This window comes from Bos taurus, chromosome 4 (genome assembly GCF_002263795.3).
Source record: "Bos taurus isolate L1 Dominette 01449 registration number 42190680 breed Hereford chromosome 4, ARS-UCD2.0, whole genome shotgun sequence".
Classification (NCBI taxonomy): Eukaryota; Metazoa; Chordata; class Mammalia; order Artiodactyla; family Bovidae; genus Bos; species Bos taurus.
The window spans coordinates 49,724,979-49,742,333 of NC_037331.1; the positions used below are offsets into that span (position 1 = coordinate 49,724,979).

General features: G+C 40.6%; 2 protein-coding genes across 4 annotated transcripts in view; one reads left to right on the forward strand and one right to left on the reverse strand.

Moving 5' to 3' along the window:
* The window catches only part of NME8 (NME/NM23 family member 8), a 50,795-nt gene extending 45,475 nt beyond the window's left edge, over nucleotides 1–5,320 (forward strand). For 2 of the 3 annotated variants that reach the window (XM_059885568.1, XM_059885570.1), the window contains one exon: nucleotides 4,718–5,320. The gene's annotated coding sequence lies outside the window, so the exon portion shown is untranslated. Of the gene's footprint in view, nucleotides 1–3,303; nucleotides 3,946–4,717 lie in introns of all 3 variants that reach the window. The other variant, XR_009494128.1, reaches the window with a different exon arrangement.
* A 1,531-nt stretch (nucleotides 5,321–6,851) lies between these two features.
* On the reverse strand, nucleotides 6,852–17,135 carry SFRP4 (secreted frizzled related protein 4). Its single transcript, NM_001075764.1, has 6 exons — nucleotides 16,435–17,135; nucleotides 15,065–15,145; nucleotides 14,905–14,970; nucleotides 12,468–12,666; nucleotides 9,882–9,945; nucleotides 6,852–7,395 (listed from the first exon to the last, which is right to left on the reverse strand). Exons 1-6 carry the CDS (start codon nucleotides 16,877–16,879, stop codon nucleotides 7,210–7,212), a joined length of 1,041 nt encoding a protein of 346 aa, NP_001069232.1. The 5' UTR covers nucleotides 16,880–17,135; the 3' UTR covers nucleotides 6,852–7,209.
* Between the last annotated feature and the right edge of the window lie 220 nt (nucleotides 17,136–17,355).

Sequence of the window (17,355 nt, forward strand, 5' to 3'; positions counted from 1 at the left end):
ATATATTAATGGGCACACAGTGTACAAATATGCAGTATGTGCCAACAATAATATAAAAGGGGAGAGACAGAAAACTTTAGGAGAAAAGTATATATTATTAAAATAAAGACTGGTGGTATATTCCATTATATACTATTGAAATTGGTATTCTTCACAGTAGGTTGTTATAAGTTGTTTTTTGTTTTGTTTTGCTTTTGTTATGAGTTTTAGAATGTTAATTGCAATTTCTGAGGAACCACTGAGAAGTTTTATAAACTACTAGGAAAAAGAGGGAAGCAAAATGGTGTGCTAAACATAAAAAGTCAACCAATTGAAAAAGAGACAGTAAAGGAAGAACTGAGGAAGAAAAGCACACAGGACATACAGAAAACAGATAATTAAATGGCAGACATAAGTCCTTCCTAATCAGTAACTACCTTAAATGCACATGGGTGAAAGTGAAAGTATTACTTGCTCGTCGTGTCCGACTCTTTGTGACCCCACGGACTGTAGCCCACCAGGCTCCTCTGTCCATGGGATTCTCCAGGCAAGAATATTGGATTGTGTTGCCATTCCTTCTCCAGGGGGTCATCCTGACCCAGGGATTGAACATGGGTCTCCTGCATTGCAAGTAGATTCTTTACCATTTGAGCCACTAGGGAAGTAAAATGAAAGTGAAAGTCACTCAGTCGTGTCTGACTCTTTGTGACCCCATGGACTCTACAGTCCATGGAACTCTCCAGGCCAGAATACTGGAGTGGGTAGCCTTTCCCTTTTCCAGGGGATCTTCCCAACACAGGAATCAAACCCAGGTTTCCTGCATGGCGGGTGGATTCTTTGCAAGCTGACCCACTAGGGAAGCATGGAGTAAGTTCTCCCAATTTAAATGTACATGGAGTAAGTTCTCCAATTTAAACGTGGAGAATAACAGAATGGATTAAAGCATGTGATCCATTAATATGTTATCTTCAAGAGACTCACTTTCAATCCAAAAACACAAAAAGCTTGAAGATGGAATAGAATATTCCATGCTAATAGTAACTAAAATAAAGCTACGGTGCCTATATTATAATCAGAAAATTATATTTGACATCAAAGAAGTTTATGCAAAAGACAGTAAAGGACATTAGATATTGAAAAAGATTCAATTTATCAATAAATTACAATTATAAACATATGCACAATAACAAAAAAGAATTCCAAAATACATGAAGCAAACTTTGACAGAAGAGAGAAATAAGTTCCACAGTAATAGTTGGAGACTTCAATGGAACTCTTTCATAATAATAATGGATAGAACAAGACAGAAGATCAGCAAGGAAATGGAGGACTTCAGCAATACTATAGTCCAATTAGACCTAAATGACACACTGTTATTGCCTCAGGACTGGTCCAAGACTCTAGTATCATTAAAGCCAAACTCTTAATAACCAGCAGATGGCATGCTTCACTCAGTTGTACATAGTTGTTCAAAGATTTTAAAAGCAAGACATAGGGACAGGCTATTTTTTTCAGGTTGTAGAATTAGGTTTAAGTAGTCAGAAATATAATAATCAATGTCCAAAGAGATATATTCAGTTAAATTTTAGTTTATGTTGGTGTTGGTCTTGAGGGGTTTGAACTTAGTAAAGTGGTATGCAGCAGCATGAGGCAGGCATCTGGGGGCTGGGGTTGGTGGTATCTGGGAGTATATTCTTCCCCAGAGGAAGAAAGGTTAGAAAAGACTAGAAAATTGTCAGGGCTCCAGCTCACTGGATCTTGAATCTTAGCTGGACTTTAGGCAGCAGATGCATGTCATTGGCCACTGTGGCTGAGGTAATCGGTGCATATACCTTGAAGCAGTGGGCTGAGATATGTAAACAAGATGAGAAGCGCATGATGGTGGGGCCATGGGTCCAAACTAGCTCGGCAGGCAATGGTGTGTCTGTGAGGGAAGGAAGCACCTCTAACCTGACAGCCAGACAGAGCCGGGGATGAGTCTCATCTTCATGAAATATACAGTACAGAATAATCTCCAGCCTCTGGTACTGGATCAGTCATGCACCTTGACCTTGAAGCCAGAGTTTCCTTCATTGCCCTCTAACCTGACAGAGCCGGGGATGAGTCTCATCTTCATGAACTATACAGTACAGAATAATCTCCAGTCTCTGGCACTGGATCAGTCATGCACCTTGACCTTGAAGCCAGAGTTTCCTTCATTGCCCTACTTAGCCCTTGTAGCCTGTTTCTAACATAGGAGACCTGAAGCATTGTTGATTAGAGGCTACTACCTTCCAGGATACCCTCCCTGGATCCTGTTCCTTGTAAGCAGATGCTTTGCAGAAAATGGACCAGTTCCCTAAAATGTGCTCTGCTCTATTCTATGGCCCTCTCCTTGGAGTCTCTTGGCCCTGAGACACCAAGAGTTGATCTGTTGCTAATGATGCTTGCCTGTACAGTGTTCGAACTTGCTCACCCCTTGGAAGTTACTCTGGGAGACCTCCAAAGCCAGTTCTTTTTTCAATGTTTTTAAGAAAGAAGAAAGTTTACTAAGCAATGGTTTATGTGATTTTCAGCTGCTAAAATATTTCAATGACATAATAAATACTTGAAATTATTAGATGACTAAATGGTTAATGAATTTTAAAAATCCTTCTGTTTGATTCAACAACAACATTTGAGAGATCCCTTGATACCATGATGAAACTTTATTCATAATACCATGTTTTGCTTAACCTCAGTGTTCTGAACCTCATACTGTTATTCATGTTATTACAATTTTGTGAGATTTGGGATCGGCCCTCTGGCTATGAGTCTTCTCTCTTATCTAAATGTAGTTGCTGATCAAGTATGCTCCTTTTCCCTCTAAAATATATCACTTATGTGATTTAAATTTGCCATTACAAAATGGTTCTCATCTAGATATTACAGCTGCATGTTAGAACTATCTAGTTATAAAACTACTCTCATACACATATTGCAACTAGATATATTAGACTTATGCCTATACTGCCTGAAGTTGTAAAGGCAAAATTACACACCATAGAGATTCTTACTGCCATTGACGTCCTTTCAAAAAAGGTTTCCTTACATGATAGTAGAAACAGACCTCTCTTAGATAGAAGAGTAAATAACGTAAGATATGTAGGATGTGAAGGCAGAACTGTCCCTGGGTGACAAGGGAGTCCCTGATGGCTGACTTGGGTCAAGGTTCCCAGTAGTCTTGACAAGCCTTCCTTAGACACTGAAGCAGCCTGGAGTGTTTCTTCCCCAACTTTCTGTCCATCTTCCTTCTGTCTCAGCTCTCCCAGCCTTATTCAACTCCCTCCTCACTCTTTTTCACAGGTGTTTCCTCTAAAAGGATCCATATTTGATTGAATTCCATTTTGGTGCCTGCTTCTCTGAGTACCCAGACTAACACACATGTAATCAATAAAAGTTTTCATGTCTACCTGGCTTGCTGCTACTGCTGTTGCTAAGTCGCTTCAGTTGTGTCCGACTCTGTGCTACTCCATAGATGGCAGCCCACCAGGCTCCGCTGTCCCTGGTATTCTCCAGGCAAGAATACTGAAGTGGGTTGCCATTTCCTTCTCCAATGCATGAAAGTGAAAAGTGAAAGTGAAGTCGCTTACTCGTGTCCGACTCTTAGCGACCCCGTGGACTGCAGCCTACCAGGCTTCTCTGTCCATGGGATTTTCCAGGCAAGAGTAGTGGAGTGGGTTGGCATTGCCTTCCCTGCTACCTGGCTTAAATCCATACTATATTTCATCACTCTCTTTCTCTCTCTGGTAATATGTTTGTGCATGCATGCTAAGTCACTTGAGTCATGTCCAACTCTGTGTGACCCTATGGACTGTAGCCTCCCAGTCTCCTCTGTCCATGAGATTCTCCAGACAAGACTACTAGAGGGGGTTGCCAAGCTCTCCTCCAGGGGATCTTCCCACACACGGATGAAACCTGCATCTTGTATGTCTCCTGCATTGGCAGGTAGGTTCTTTATCACTAGTGCTACCTGGGAAGGCCTAATATGTTTACAGTATTTTCTAATTATAAAAGCAACACATGTTCATTAGACAGAGTACAAGGAAGCATTTATGGCTTGTACTCTTCTGTGCCACATTTTTTTTTCCTGGTTCTGAGAACTCAGTAACAGTAGGAAATTATTTGTGACATGAAAATCTGTCCTCCCCTCATGCCTGGGGAGCCACATTCAGAAGTCCATTCTCACAAGTTATTGACAAAATAAACTAGTCATTCATTGCCCAGCTGCCTGGAGTGTGGAGAATGTTGTCAGTTGAGGGCTCATAGATGAAAAGAGACATCAAGTTTGCAGCTCAAATTTATGTTATAAGAAGGTGAAGACAATCTTAGTGAGGAGCTGGAAAATCACTTTGATACACCTATGGGCCAAACATTCTGCAGGATGACTGACAATAGGATCAAGAACTTGCCTGGCTGGGCATCCTCCTCAGCCCAGCAATGTCCCTTAAATGAACTTATCCTCCAGGACTAACTAAGGATGTGCACGGATATTAGCTATCAAGCTGTTTGAGTTATTCAGTACATACAGTTAAATCTCTAATAACATGAAGGTCTAAGTGATGCTCACCATTGAATACCTCATGGCCACTATAAATAAGCCGGCCTGGGTTTTAGTGATGTGAGAGCTAATTCAAATAAAGGGCTGAGTGAAGAAGGCAGGTTATGAAACAGTATAATCTGTATAATAGGTTTTGTTTTTTATCATATAAATGCACAGAGGGAGACTGCAAACTGCGAGAGGAGTGACTGTCAGGAAGTGGAAATTTGGACACAGACCTACCCATAGGAACACTGTGTGACTACCAAAGCACAGATAGGAGTTATCCTGCCTCAAGCCAAGGAATGCTCAGGACTGCTGGCAACCTGCAGAAGCTAGGGAAAAGGATTTGGTAACCAAACTGATGGATGCTGAAGGAATTGGAAGTTTTCTGAAGGAAGTAGCTACAAGGTGGTGGAATCGAGGGACCCTGGGCTTGCCTCTTCTCATGAACACACCCAGACTGCAACTAACTACCAGACAATCATCAATAACAAAGACTGGAGCCTACCCCAAATGATATTCTACATCCAAAGAGAAAAACCCAACAAGAGGCAGGAAAGGTGCACCGTTATACAATCAAACCCCATCCCCCCAGGTGAGCGACTTACCTCTCATAAGTATTTAGGTGGAAACAATATTTTAAGGGAGAAAAATTTGTGGCTCTCACACAAAACGCACTTCCACCTTGTTATATTACTCTCAGTGTGGGCTGATGTTCATTTTCAACTTTTTTATAACAAACAGTGATTATCAATTAAAGTAATTAATGCACCTTATTAAGTTGTGATATGCAGTATATGATTTCAGTTAAATATTCAAAGGAAACAGTGTTTAAAGTTGTCAAGCCATTTCCAAACTCTCGTTACGTCATTTTGCACTTAAAAAAAAGTTTTGCAGGGAGTTTTTTCATTTCCGTTGAGAGTTCTAACTCCCCTCCCCACCCTCCAAATTCCTACTATGCTAAGGAGGTAATCTAGGGTATCAATGGCTTTTCATGGACTTTCCTAGATTTCTTTAGATGCTATCCTAAATACCTGTCTGGTTTTCCTTAAGGGCCAGAGTGGTTTGTTTTTTAGACAGAAACACACATGGAGTATTTTATTGATACCTCTGTGTGGGTGTTTATATTGGATTCCTTCAGCTCTATTGCCGTGGGGTAACAGGATACAGATGAAGTTACACTTTCAGGAGGAGATGGGTGCCCATGCCAGCACTCTCATTAACGCTATTTCTTCACTCTGCCCTGGCTTACCCACACACCTCACCTCTGTGTCCCAAAGCCTACAGAGATGAAATTAAATTATCTGTTTAATCATTGTGTGTGAATGCAACATGTAACTTACCCCTACTCTGAGAAGCAGCAACAATGGTACATCTAAAGGAGATTTTACTCTTAAGCTTGCAGTTTGTTCTTCTATATCCTTGAGTAGTGGATGGACAAGTGACTGCCACTGTCTTTTCCAAGTACGGAGCTGATGAAATTAAATTATCTGTTTAATCATTGTGTGTGAATGCAACATGTAACTTACCCCTACTCTGAGAAGCAGCAACAATGGTACATCTAAAGGAGATTTTACTCTTAAGCTTGCAGTTTGTTCTTCTATATCCTTGAGTAGTGGATGGACAAGTGACTGCCACTGTCTTTTCCAAGTACGGAGCTGGTGTGTGGCAAGGGTGCCACAGCAGGCTGAAGACCAGGGGCTCTGGATCCTGACCCTCCTACCTCAGGCCCAAGGCACCCTTGGGGGCACCAGCAATCAGCAGAGAGGCTGGGCGTCAAGATACCTGGGATGTCCTGGGAAGTGAGGTGAGCATCACACCCACAGGTGTAAGATGCTTGGGGATGACTAATTGGTACCCAAATCATAGAGAAGATACAAAGTGTTTCCAGTGCTGCTTAAAGGGGCTGTAAGAAACATGCATATGAAATCAGAGCATCTCCACTGTGGCATGGTAACCAGAAAACAAGGGTCCAGACTTTGTCTGTCTGCCTTTCCCTTTTATTCATTTAGCAATACTATTGTTTTAGTTTTAGGGTTTCTAGCTGAAAACAGAGCAGAAAGGCTTCTTTGTAAAAACAAAAACCATAAAACCAGACTGATTCTGATTTTCCACATCCTACTTTTCTAGATTGTTCAAAAATCCCCTTTGATCACAAAAATTCTTCTGCAAACAGTAAAGATCTTTGAAACATTCACTCCTCTTGCTTTCCTCTTTAGAAGCATTATATTTTCAATCACATTTTGAAAAACTGCTCACATCCTAACCACCAAATAAAATAAAACATATTGTAAAAAAAAAAAATTGGGTGTTTTGTTTGTAATATGGCATTTATTTTTCAATGCACATATCAGGTCAAATTGTAAGAACAAAAGCATCTTTGCCCTTGTGGAGCTCTCACAGAGTCTGCACACAGTTTACTGTCAATACGATAAGCTTATTTGACCAGCTTTCTTATACCTTGCATACCAAAGGGCATACCTACCACTATGGTTTGTAGTGACTTAAAAAGAAAAATTGAAGCATATCATTAAGAAAAATGCTGCAAGATGTGTCTATGAAGAGGACTGTGGTTGTTAAGGCGAGGGGTGTGCGGCCTTCTAACAGGCTGTCTGGGTGATGCCTGGCCTCACTCTGAGAGGAAGTCCCCATTTCAGAAAGCAGTTAGCTCACGCTTGTTTTGGGTTTGTGCTCTTTGGAGCACTCCTAGCTTTGATGTTCTTCTTGGGGCTGGCTGGTTTGGGAGCAGGTGGCTTCCCCTTGGGCTTCGGGGCGTTACTGCGACTGGTGCGCCCTGCTGTTCGCTTCTTGTCCTGGGCTGTCCTCTGCTGTTCCTGCAGCCTCTCTTCCCACTGCTGGGAGGCAACGTGTACATGTGACCATCAAATATGTCTCACCTCTTCATGCTATTAAACTAATATCCAAAATAATGCGTATTTTCACTGTAATATACTCATCATGAGACTCATGATTACCATAGCTACTCTACCCCGTGATGATGACATGTATCCTGTAACAGGTGCTTTGGAAAGCACTGGATATATATGGTAATGTCTTGACATACATTTATTTCATTGAAACAACAGCCCTTCTAGGTAGACACCATTGTCATGACCGGGAAACAAGCATACTGATGTTATTTTCAGAGCCAACAAAGTCAGAGCTGGGGTTCAAATTTACCAGCCTGACTCCACAGCCTAAGGCCCTTTGCTGTTGTTCAGTTGCTCAGTCATGTCCAACTCTGTGACTCCATGGACTACAGCATGCCAGGTTTCTCTGTCCTTCACTATTTTCTGGAGTTTGCTCAAACTCATGCCCATTGAGTTGGTGTTACCATCCAACCATCTCATCCTCTGTCATCCCCTTCTCCTCCTGTGAAGGCCCTAATGTATGCAATTTTTCCCATAGGCCCTGTAATGCAACTTTCCTATACAGCCAATCATTCAAAAAGGCTTTGCCAAGGCTAAAAGCAGAAATGGATACAGCCTCACTAGGAAGCTGGGATTTCTTACCACACTTATAGGTTCACCTAACTCTCTTACATCTAAAAGAAGATGGAAGCCCCACCCACATTTAGAAATCCACTCATGTGTTAGCTACCCAGAGCTGATGAGAAATGCCATTCTAGACAGTCAAGATTCCATGATAGAAAAAGAATTTACTCTTTAAATATGAAAATGTCTAAGAAAAAAAATGAAAAAGAGTCTATTTGAATAGACATTGCTTTTCATTATAACACATATGTCCCTACTTTATGTTAGAGTATAAAAATTAGACCACAACCATAGGTCAGGCAGTAAAAATACAATGAAATGAAAAATACAGTCCCCACCCTCCTAGGGCACAACTCTAGTCCTAAAATAATAAACTTATTACTGTGCATTGTTATACCATGGTGATATTTTCATATTCTTAATACTGTATTGGAGTATTTGCTGCCAAAGTGAATGACCCAGTTATGATTCTTGAAAGCTTTCTTTCCTGTCAACAATCTCAGTTTTCAAGGTGGACTTACCTTCTAGATTGATTCTTCTAATCTACTGTAGTCTTGGAAACCAAATAAGCAACTCTGCTAGAATTTTCTGTTCAGTAAGACAAAGTGTGCTCCTGAGAAGCTCATGAGTGTTTAGCTTAGATGCAGCAGCAGTGTTTGGGCCTGTTATTTAGAAAAGGACTCAGTAGAAGAGGTTGTGTTGAAACTGCCTTCTCCATGCATGCAAGCACGCTCAGTTGCTCAGTCATGTCCAACTCTTTTGTGACCCCATGGACTGTAGCCTGCCAGGTTCCTCTGTCTGTGGGATTCTTCAGACAAGAATACTGGAGTGGGTTGCCATTTACTCTTCCAGGGGATCTTCCCAACCCAGGGATTGATCCCATGTCTCCTGCAGCTCCTGCACTGACAGGCAGATTCTCTACCACTGAGCTACCTGGGAAGCCCATCTTCTCCATAAATCAGTATTAATATACACTCTCCCCTTGCTCAAGAATTTTAATTCCTGCAAACTAAGAAAACACAGGCAGTTGCAGTATCTTTTCTGAACTGGGTAACACAAACTCTCCTGCATACATTTAAACATATTTTAAAGAAAAAGGATGCTTTTAAAATCCAAACCAATAACCTGATTTCTTTAGTTCTGGAATGATTTCACATCTCTGGGCAGAAAATTATTCTAACTCCTCTAACTGAGTGACCAATTTTTCTATGATGTTACCGTTAAATTATGGATTTGATCACAAAAGTATTACTTTTTGTATATGACTTATTTTGACAAAAGTCTTGAAATTATCTTAAATACAGGGAAAGAATCTTCTCTGTACAGTGACAGTGTGAATTTCAAAAGCAGATATTCACACCCACATATATCTGTATTAATACCACTGTATATTAATTCTGTTCAAGCATCTGACTGACTGCTAAACAAATTAAATATAATACAATAAAGAAAGCAATAAATAAATTTAATCTGGAAATGTTGAAAACCAGTAGATCAATATTGAATGCAACCAAATCACCTTTGAAACTGAAGAGAAACTTATGATAAAAATTCCAAATGAGAAAAGTTATTCTCTTAATTACCTATTCAAAGACAAATACTGCTACTGTTGCTGGCTCCTATCATAGCCTAGTTGGAGCTAGCTATGGCAACCCACTCCAGTATTCTTGCCTGGAGAATCCCCACGAACAGAGAAGCCTGGCGGGCTACGGTCCACAGGGTCACAAAGAGTTGGACACGACTGAGTGACTAAGCACAGCACATGATAGCCTAGAGATGAAAGAATGTGAAGAATTCCCAAATACGTGCATTTCAATCCATATCTGTGAATTCCTAATTATACTTACTATGGATCTTTTACTGAGTTGGTCTCTCCATTTTTCAACCAAACAATTTTCAAGAAGCATCATCCTGAAAAAAGTAATTTATCTTAATAAGCAATGCTAATAATGAAAGTAAAAATTTCAAAAATACAGAAGTTCAAAAATATAAAATACAAAAAATTGTAAAAACCAAAATTCTTCAATAACCATTAGCCCCACAAGTCCCCATTTATATTTTACTAATATTTTCTTTTGGTGTATTTATTTAACTAATATTTCATATTTTATTAGATCACACTGTACATTTAGATCATACTGTATATTTCCTTTCAGCATTGTATGCATTTTCTTATATACCTGAAAAATTAAAAAAATATAACTTTCCTAACTATATAAATTATAACTATGGATATCCATAATATATTTAACTATTTCTCTACAGTTGAACCTCCCTTTTGCTTAGCTATTATCATCAGCATTGCACTGAATATCACTAGTGTGCACTGGCTAATTATTTCCTTAAGATAGATTTATGAAAGCAGAAGAGTATGTATTTTTTTCTTAAGGTTTTCACTGCATAGTGCTAAATTATTTTCAAAATGGTTGAACTGTCATTTAATTCACCAACATTAAGACTAAGTAAGAATGGAATCTTGCTTTTATTTGGGTTGGAAAATTAAGGAGGTAAATATTTTAATGTTTATTTACTATTTGTACTTCTTTTAAAACTTTGTATAGACTTCATACATGCATTTCTATATTGTAGTCAATGTTTTAAATATTGATTTAGATGTAAATTTATACTTACTTTTTATAGAGTAAATCACTATCTTTTGTTATACCCATTGCAATAATTTTTTTTTTGTCTTTCTCTTTCTAAAAAAATTTTTTTTGGCTGCCTGGCACACAGGATCCTAGTTTACAGACCAGGGATTGAACCCATGCCCCCTGCAGTGGAAGTTTGGAGTCTTAACCACTGGACCTCTAGGGAAGTCCATGTCTTTCTCTTTTTATTTTTGATTTTAATATGCACAATATTGTCATCAGATATGTGCACTGACATTTTTCCTCATAATTTCTTACATTACTTTTATGTTTACAGACTACTTTATTTTTCAGGTAGTACATATTTATTTACTGAACTTTATCCTTTTTGATTAAGTTTTTAAAATATTTACTTTTTTACCCCATTTAAAATTTATTGAGTACAAAGTGAAAATACATACTATTTTCCCAAGTAAAGCTATTTGCAACATTTACTAAACAACAGTTTGATTTCTGTTGATTTGCCACATCTCTTTCATAGTAGAAGTTCTTGCATGAGATTTTCTTCTCTGCTTTATTTATCTACATGTCTACTGTTGCACCACATGACTTGAACAAGTGTAGCTTTATACTAACTTTGCTTATGACATAAGGCATATTTTCACTCATCCTTCGATTTTCAAAATCTCCTTTACATGTCCTTAGCACTTTATTCTTCCAAATGATCATTAGCATTATTTGTGAAGACATAAATCTCAATCATCCAAAAGATGTTTACTAGGATTTTGATCAGAATTACACTATCTATAATCTAACAGGGAAAATGACACAAAGGCTGTTATTTAACTCATGTATTATCTATTCACCTGTTCAGCAATCCGGCACATCCTCAGATGTGCTAGATGCTTCTAGTACTGGAGCATATATAAGCATCATAGAGGAATGAGCCCAGAAACAGTCATTCAAAGTTCATTCATTCAATGTCTTTAGAAAGACAAGATATAAGCAGTAAAACAGCTTTAAAGCCGAAAGCACAAGAAGTGTGAAGAAGGTACTAAGTACTGATAGACTGAAGAATAAGAAAGTATTCAAGTGAAGGCAGTATCAAAAAGTGGTTTTTTTTTTGAGAAATAGAATCTTGAGCTGTATATCCAGAAGGAACAGGAACATTATTAATGGCAGAGAATCAAAAGGAAGACTTTTTAAATAAAAATGAGTAGTTTTGCTGGAGAAACGAAGTGAAGCAAGTTATGGGGCTCTTTCTGGAACCTGTGCTGAAGTGTTTGATTTTTATATTTTAAGGACTTCTTATGTTGTAAGGATATATATATAAAGATGTTATGGAAAGATAAGTGAGGAGACACACTCCCAGCTGGAGAGATGCATACAATACATGTGTGTGAGTGTATATATGTGTTTATATAATACTCAAGTAAACAAATGTAAACTAAGTGTGGAACTGTGTTTCAAATGGCCATTGTTTCTTGATTCACAATTTATTTAAAAGGTCTTAAAAGTTCATATTTGCTACAATAAGATTGATTTGAAAATAACTGGTTTTACTCAATTTATTTGCTTATAAGTTTCTGAAATCCGGTAATAAATTCTGAAATTGATTTTTAAAGAGTCCACTGAAATGCTCATATTTTAATTTTTCCTTAATTCTATTAAGAATTAAGTGATGTTTAGGATATATGATATCCCAATCAAACCATCTATTAAAACTGATTTTTTTTAAAAGCTAGTGCTTTAAAAAAAAACACACACACACAAACTAGGACTTCTAAGTGGGATTCATGGTTTTCCTAAGCTGTGTGCAGTTTTTTTCTGCCCCTCTGTGCCTACCGTGAGCGCCACTCGTAACACATGATGAGAACATCTTGATGAGGCAGGATGTGTGGACACTGGCAGGAAGAATTCGTAATAAGAGGGACTTGAGTCCGAGGGATGGGTGATGAGGACTTGAAGATCTCTTTCACATCCACCACTGTCGTTACTTCATTACAGCCACTCCTCTGCACGGCTTTTATTTTTGCATGAATGACTGCAATTGAAAAATCGATTTAAGTGTTGCTGAAGCTTTGGAGAGAAATATGGATGGTGTATTCCTGCCAACTTCTGAGCCTCTCTTAAAGAATCACTCCTGTAATTATGGTCATGTCCAAGCTGCCCGAATGCAGGCAAAAATGCCCACACAATCATATGCTAAATGTAAGGCCTCCCATATTGTCAACAATGTCTTAAAAGTTCTGAATCATGCTGCAAGATAGAAAAGGAAATTCACAAGCGGGTTTACTCTGAGATCTGTCTTTGGGTCAGTGACTGCTCCACATGGGGCTACAGATAGAGTTTCAAAACAGAATCCCATGGATTCTTCTCAGCCCTAAAATTCTATAATTCTATGATGAGGGGCTTTTTTTGGGAGGGTGCAGAAGGGAACATCAGGAAATTTAGTTACATAGAAGGTTGACTAAATTTTGTAGAAATAATACTACTTTGTCTTTCTACTCTGTCCTGTAATGATTTGAAGTGAGAATCATATATTCTCAGATTCAGAAGGCACCTAAAAGTTTGTGTGGTTCAATTACCCATCTGCTGCTTGAACTGTTCCAGAGAAAGTTGTTACAGTCCTAACATTGTAATGCAGGCAGGAGTCTCTGAAGATGACTGCTCTCAATTCTTTAATTTCCCAAACTGCCAAAGCAGGGTCTGTGGTGGCCAGAGGTGGAACTGTTATTACAGATGACTGGTAATGTCACTGCGTCTTATCATGCTTGCAGTTCTGACCTCCTTGAAAGTGAAAGTGAAAGTGAAGTTGCTCAGTCGTGTCTGACTCTTTGCGACCCCATGGACTGTAGCCTATCAGGTTCCTCCGTCCATGGGATTTTCCAGGCAAGACTGCTGGAGTGGATTGCCATTTCCTTCTCCAGGGGATGTTCCTGACCCAGGAATCGAGCCCGGGTCTCCCACATTGCGGGCAGACGCTTTACCGTCTGAGCCACCAGGGAAGCTCCTTGACCTCCTTGGTCCCTTGCTATTACCACCTGCCATGGAGTTGTAATCAGCCTAGGATGGATCTGTCTTGGATTCCATCCTAGCAAGCTGGTTTATGAAGGAGTTGAATAATTTAAATAGAAAATAGTTTCATCATCAATGTGGTTACGAAGCAATGATGCCTCAGAGAACAGCATGACAGTGAAACTCAGACTGGACAATTAAGTAACTAAGGCTGGACGGTGCCAGACAAGGGGCTACGTGGATCAGATTAAGATGATATCTACATATAACAGATTTAAAAAACAGTAACAAGAAGCTACTAGAAAAGACAGTGTTTTGCTTTGTTTTGTTTTTTTTTGGGGGGGTTGAATTACCCATTTTGGCTATGTGTGGTTCTCAAATATGACAACCTAAATAAGAGGTTATTTTTTCAGACTTTTATAGTGCCATGATCTTCCTGCTTTTATGTGGGTTGTATAATACAAAGGTTCTTATGATATAAAATTTCAGTTTGAAATATGGAAAACTAAGTTACCAAATAAAACAAACATTTTTACCCAAATAGTTTCCACTATTTCAACAGAAATAATTTAAGAAACACACAAAAAACCCCATGAAATAGCCCAAAAAAGTATTTTAAAGGAACACATTTTTAATTAAATTTACTTTCAAATTATGACACTAGAATTCACTGAAAACATTCAAGACAGCATGATTGACTTATTCTCTGAAGAAAGTGCCAACTGGGTCTTTCAAATAAGAGAACATTTAAACTATGTTAATACTTACAGCCATAGGTCTTGTGATTAACATATTCCCACAGTTTTTTAAAAAGTGTTTTTATAAGTAAAAAGATATGTGTGCACATCTTAATTCTTTGGTCTCTGGGCCTCAGGTCAAATCCACAGATCACTTACCCATCCTTTCCACAGCAGTGAAACTTTTCTTTCCGTCCCCTCCCACCGCTGCCCTAAGGCCCTGTGGTGAAACCATGAGAGAAGTGAGGTGATATCCTGGCTGACAGAACTTCTGGACAAATAGGACAGTTAGGATCAGGATGTCACACTTGTAATCTGATTCACAGCACTGCCCTCACCCAGGTTACTTTACTTAGTTTTTACTTGATTTACCCAGAAAAGCAAGAAATATTCACAGTTGTTATTGTGCCATCTAGGACCCACATGACTGAGAGAAATCACCAACCCGCTTTTTCACTTCATGACTAGCAGACCTGGCTGTGTCATGTGCCAAGTCCCCAAGCCAATGGATTCAGCAGATGATTTACCGTAACTGTAGTTTTTGCTTAGATACGTTGCCAGGGTTGGCTTCACCTTTTTGCACTTGCACCGGTCTAAAGAAGACAAAACAAAGGCAATGTTGAAAAAAGGTTCAGAAGTCACTCTGGAGAGAAGAAAGAGATGGAGCCTTGAGGCTAATGAACTTACCCGGGCTTAGGCGTTTACAGTCAATGTCAAGAGGCCTTTCCTGTACCATCATGTCTGGAGTGATGTCTATCCACTTAACGTCTGAAAAACACACAGGGACACATGGGTGTGGTCAGTGATTCCAGCTGGAGTAAGGAATCATCTGGAGACACTGACTAACACGGCAGCACACACAAACACATACAAATCCTAAACAGCAAAAATTATATGTGATTGTCAACTACTTCTTCCATATAGACTCTTTGGGCTTAGGAAAGAAGACTTACGGCTGAGACTGTTTATCCAGAACAAACTAAAGTGAAGGCACATTTAAACTGGTTGATACACACAGCCAACCTGGATTTATCCAACATTTATCCAACCTGGATAAATTATGTCATTCCCTCCTAAATCTATTTTAAAATGTTGATTTTCCAAGTTGACAGTTTACACTAATCAAAATAACCAAAATAGTCCTCAATTCCCACCTCACGTTTTGCAGAAACAATCCAGAGCTACCCCCTAAAGAAGCATAACCCTGTATCAGTTCTATAATTAAAGAAATACATTTTTTTTTAAAACTGAATTAGAGAGGAGCTTAAATTTCCCCCCCTTCACTTCACTTCTCCACCTCCACGTTTTGGGCAAGGCTCTGAGATATAACTTCAGAAACGACACTAAAGCAACACCATAATTTCTTTAAATGTGTAGCAACTTGAGTCAGGGATAAAAGGAGGCAAAAATATTCTTAGGTTTTATTTCAAGAAGTGGATTTAAACCTGCCTCTTCTTCCTAGAAAAGCAACAAAAAGACTAAAGAGAAAAGAAGGAAGTGGTGGTTGAGTTCGAGTTAACTAAGATGCCACAGACGCTGGCATTGGGTCAAAGACCATGAAACAGACATCACAGTTTTCCAGGGCAACTAAAATTATAAACTGTACTCCTGGTGGGAAGTGACTAGTACTGCTTTTTCAGAAAGAGCTTTCAAGAACTAACGTTAAGTGGAGAATCCTGGTAGGAGTGTTTTATTTATTAAATGATATTAAAAAAGTGCTGAAAGTGGGTTCAGACCCAACTGTCACTGCTATTACTATTTTATTACTACAAAGAAAAAATTCTCTAGTGTCACCTATCTAAGAAAAATCGCCCATCCCTCTTTATGGGGACATGGTGTTTTTTAGCTCCTGAAATTCCTGTGGAGAAAGCAGACTTTTCCAGAAGTTAAGTCACCAGCCCTTCCCACCTCCTCCAATTCACCTAAGAAGAATGGGGGGCTGCCCGACCACCCACTGACAGCTGTCGGGTTCTCATGTGGCAGTGACAGTCCAGAGTGCCCCCTCAACCGCCCCCGCCCCTCCCCCCCCCCCACCTTTGTCCTTCCCCAAGTCTCACCGTCAGGGAGGTCAGTGACGATGGCCTCAGGCGAGATGCACACACCCCGGTCGTAGACAGGCAGCTCATCGCAGGCCAGGCTCTCAGGCCAGCTGTGGTTGTACATCTTCATGAGGGGCTCGCAGTCATCACGCGCGCGCTGGCACACCGACTTGCACGGCTTAATGGGGTCGTGCAGGAACTCCAGGGTGCAGATGGGCGCGTACATGGCACAGAGGAAGAAGCGTAGCACCGCGCTGCAGTTCACGTCCACCAGCTCCTCGTACTGCTCGATGGCCAGGATGGCGTTCTCCTGCGTGCTGTGGTGCAGGTGATTGGGCATCCGCGTGATGTTCCAGGGCATGTGCCGGCACATCGGGATGCGCACCGCCTCGCAGGGCGCGCCGCGCACGCCCAGCGCCAGGCGCAGCCACAGGCACAGAGCGGTCAGGATGGAGAGGAGCATGGTACTGCCCTCCCGCGCCGCCACCCCAGTAGACAGAATGGGCCCCCTAGTCTTTCTCTCTCCCTTCACGAAGGAAGAGGTGCTTTAGGGCACAGGGGATGTGCTCTACCCAAACTCCCGTGGGCAGCAGTGCGCGGCCTCTGGGGCCGGCCGAGGGTATCCGCAGTCCGGCGCGCGCTGCACCAGTAGTTCCAGCCCTCAGCCTCCCAGGCGCGAACCCGCCCTGGCAATTCCAGTCCCCGGCCCGGCAGCTCCGAGCGCAGCCAACCCCGGCCATTGCCGGACCTATTTATCCCGACACCTCCCCTGACGTGGGCTCGGAACGCTCCCTTGGCAGCTGCAGGCTCGGCGCGGGCTCCCCGTCGGCCGCCCCACCCCCCAGCCCTCTCTTGCAGAAGCGGTGACATCATCTCCTCCGGGCCGCAACCCAGGGCTTGAATCCTGCATTCCCCCAAAGTCCCTCCTTTTTAGTCTGG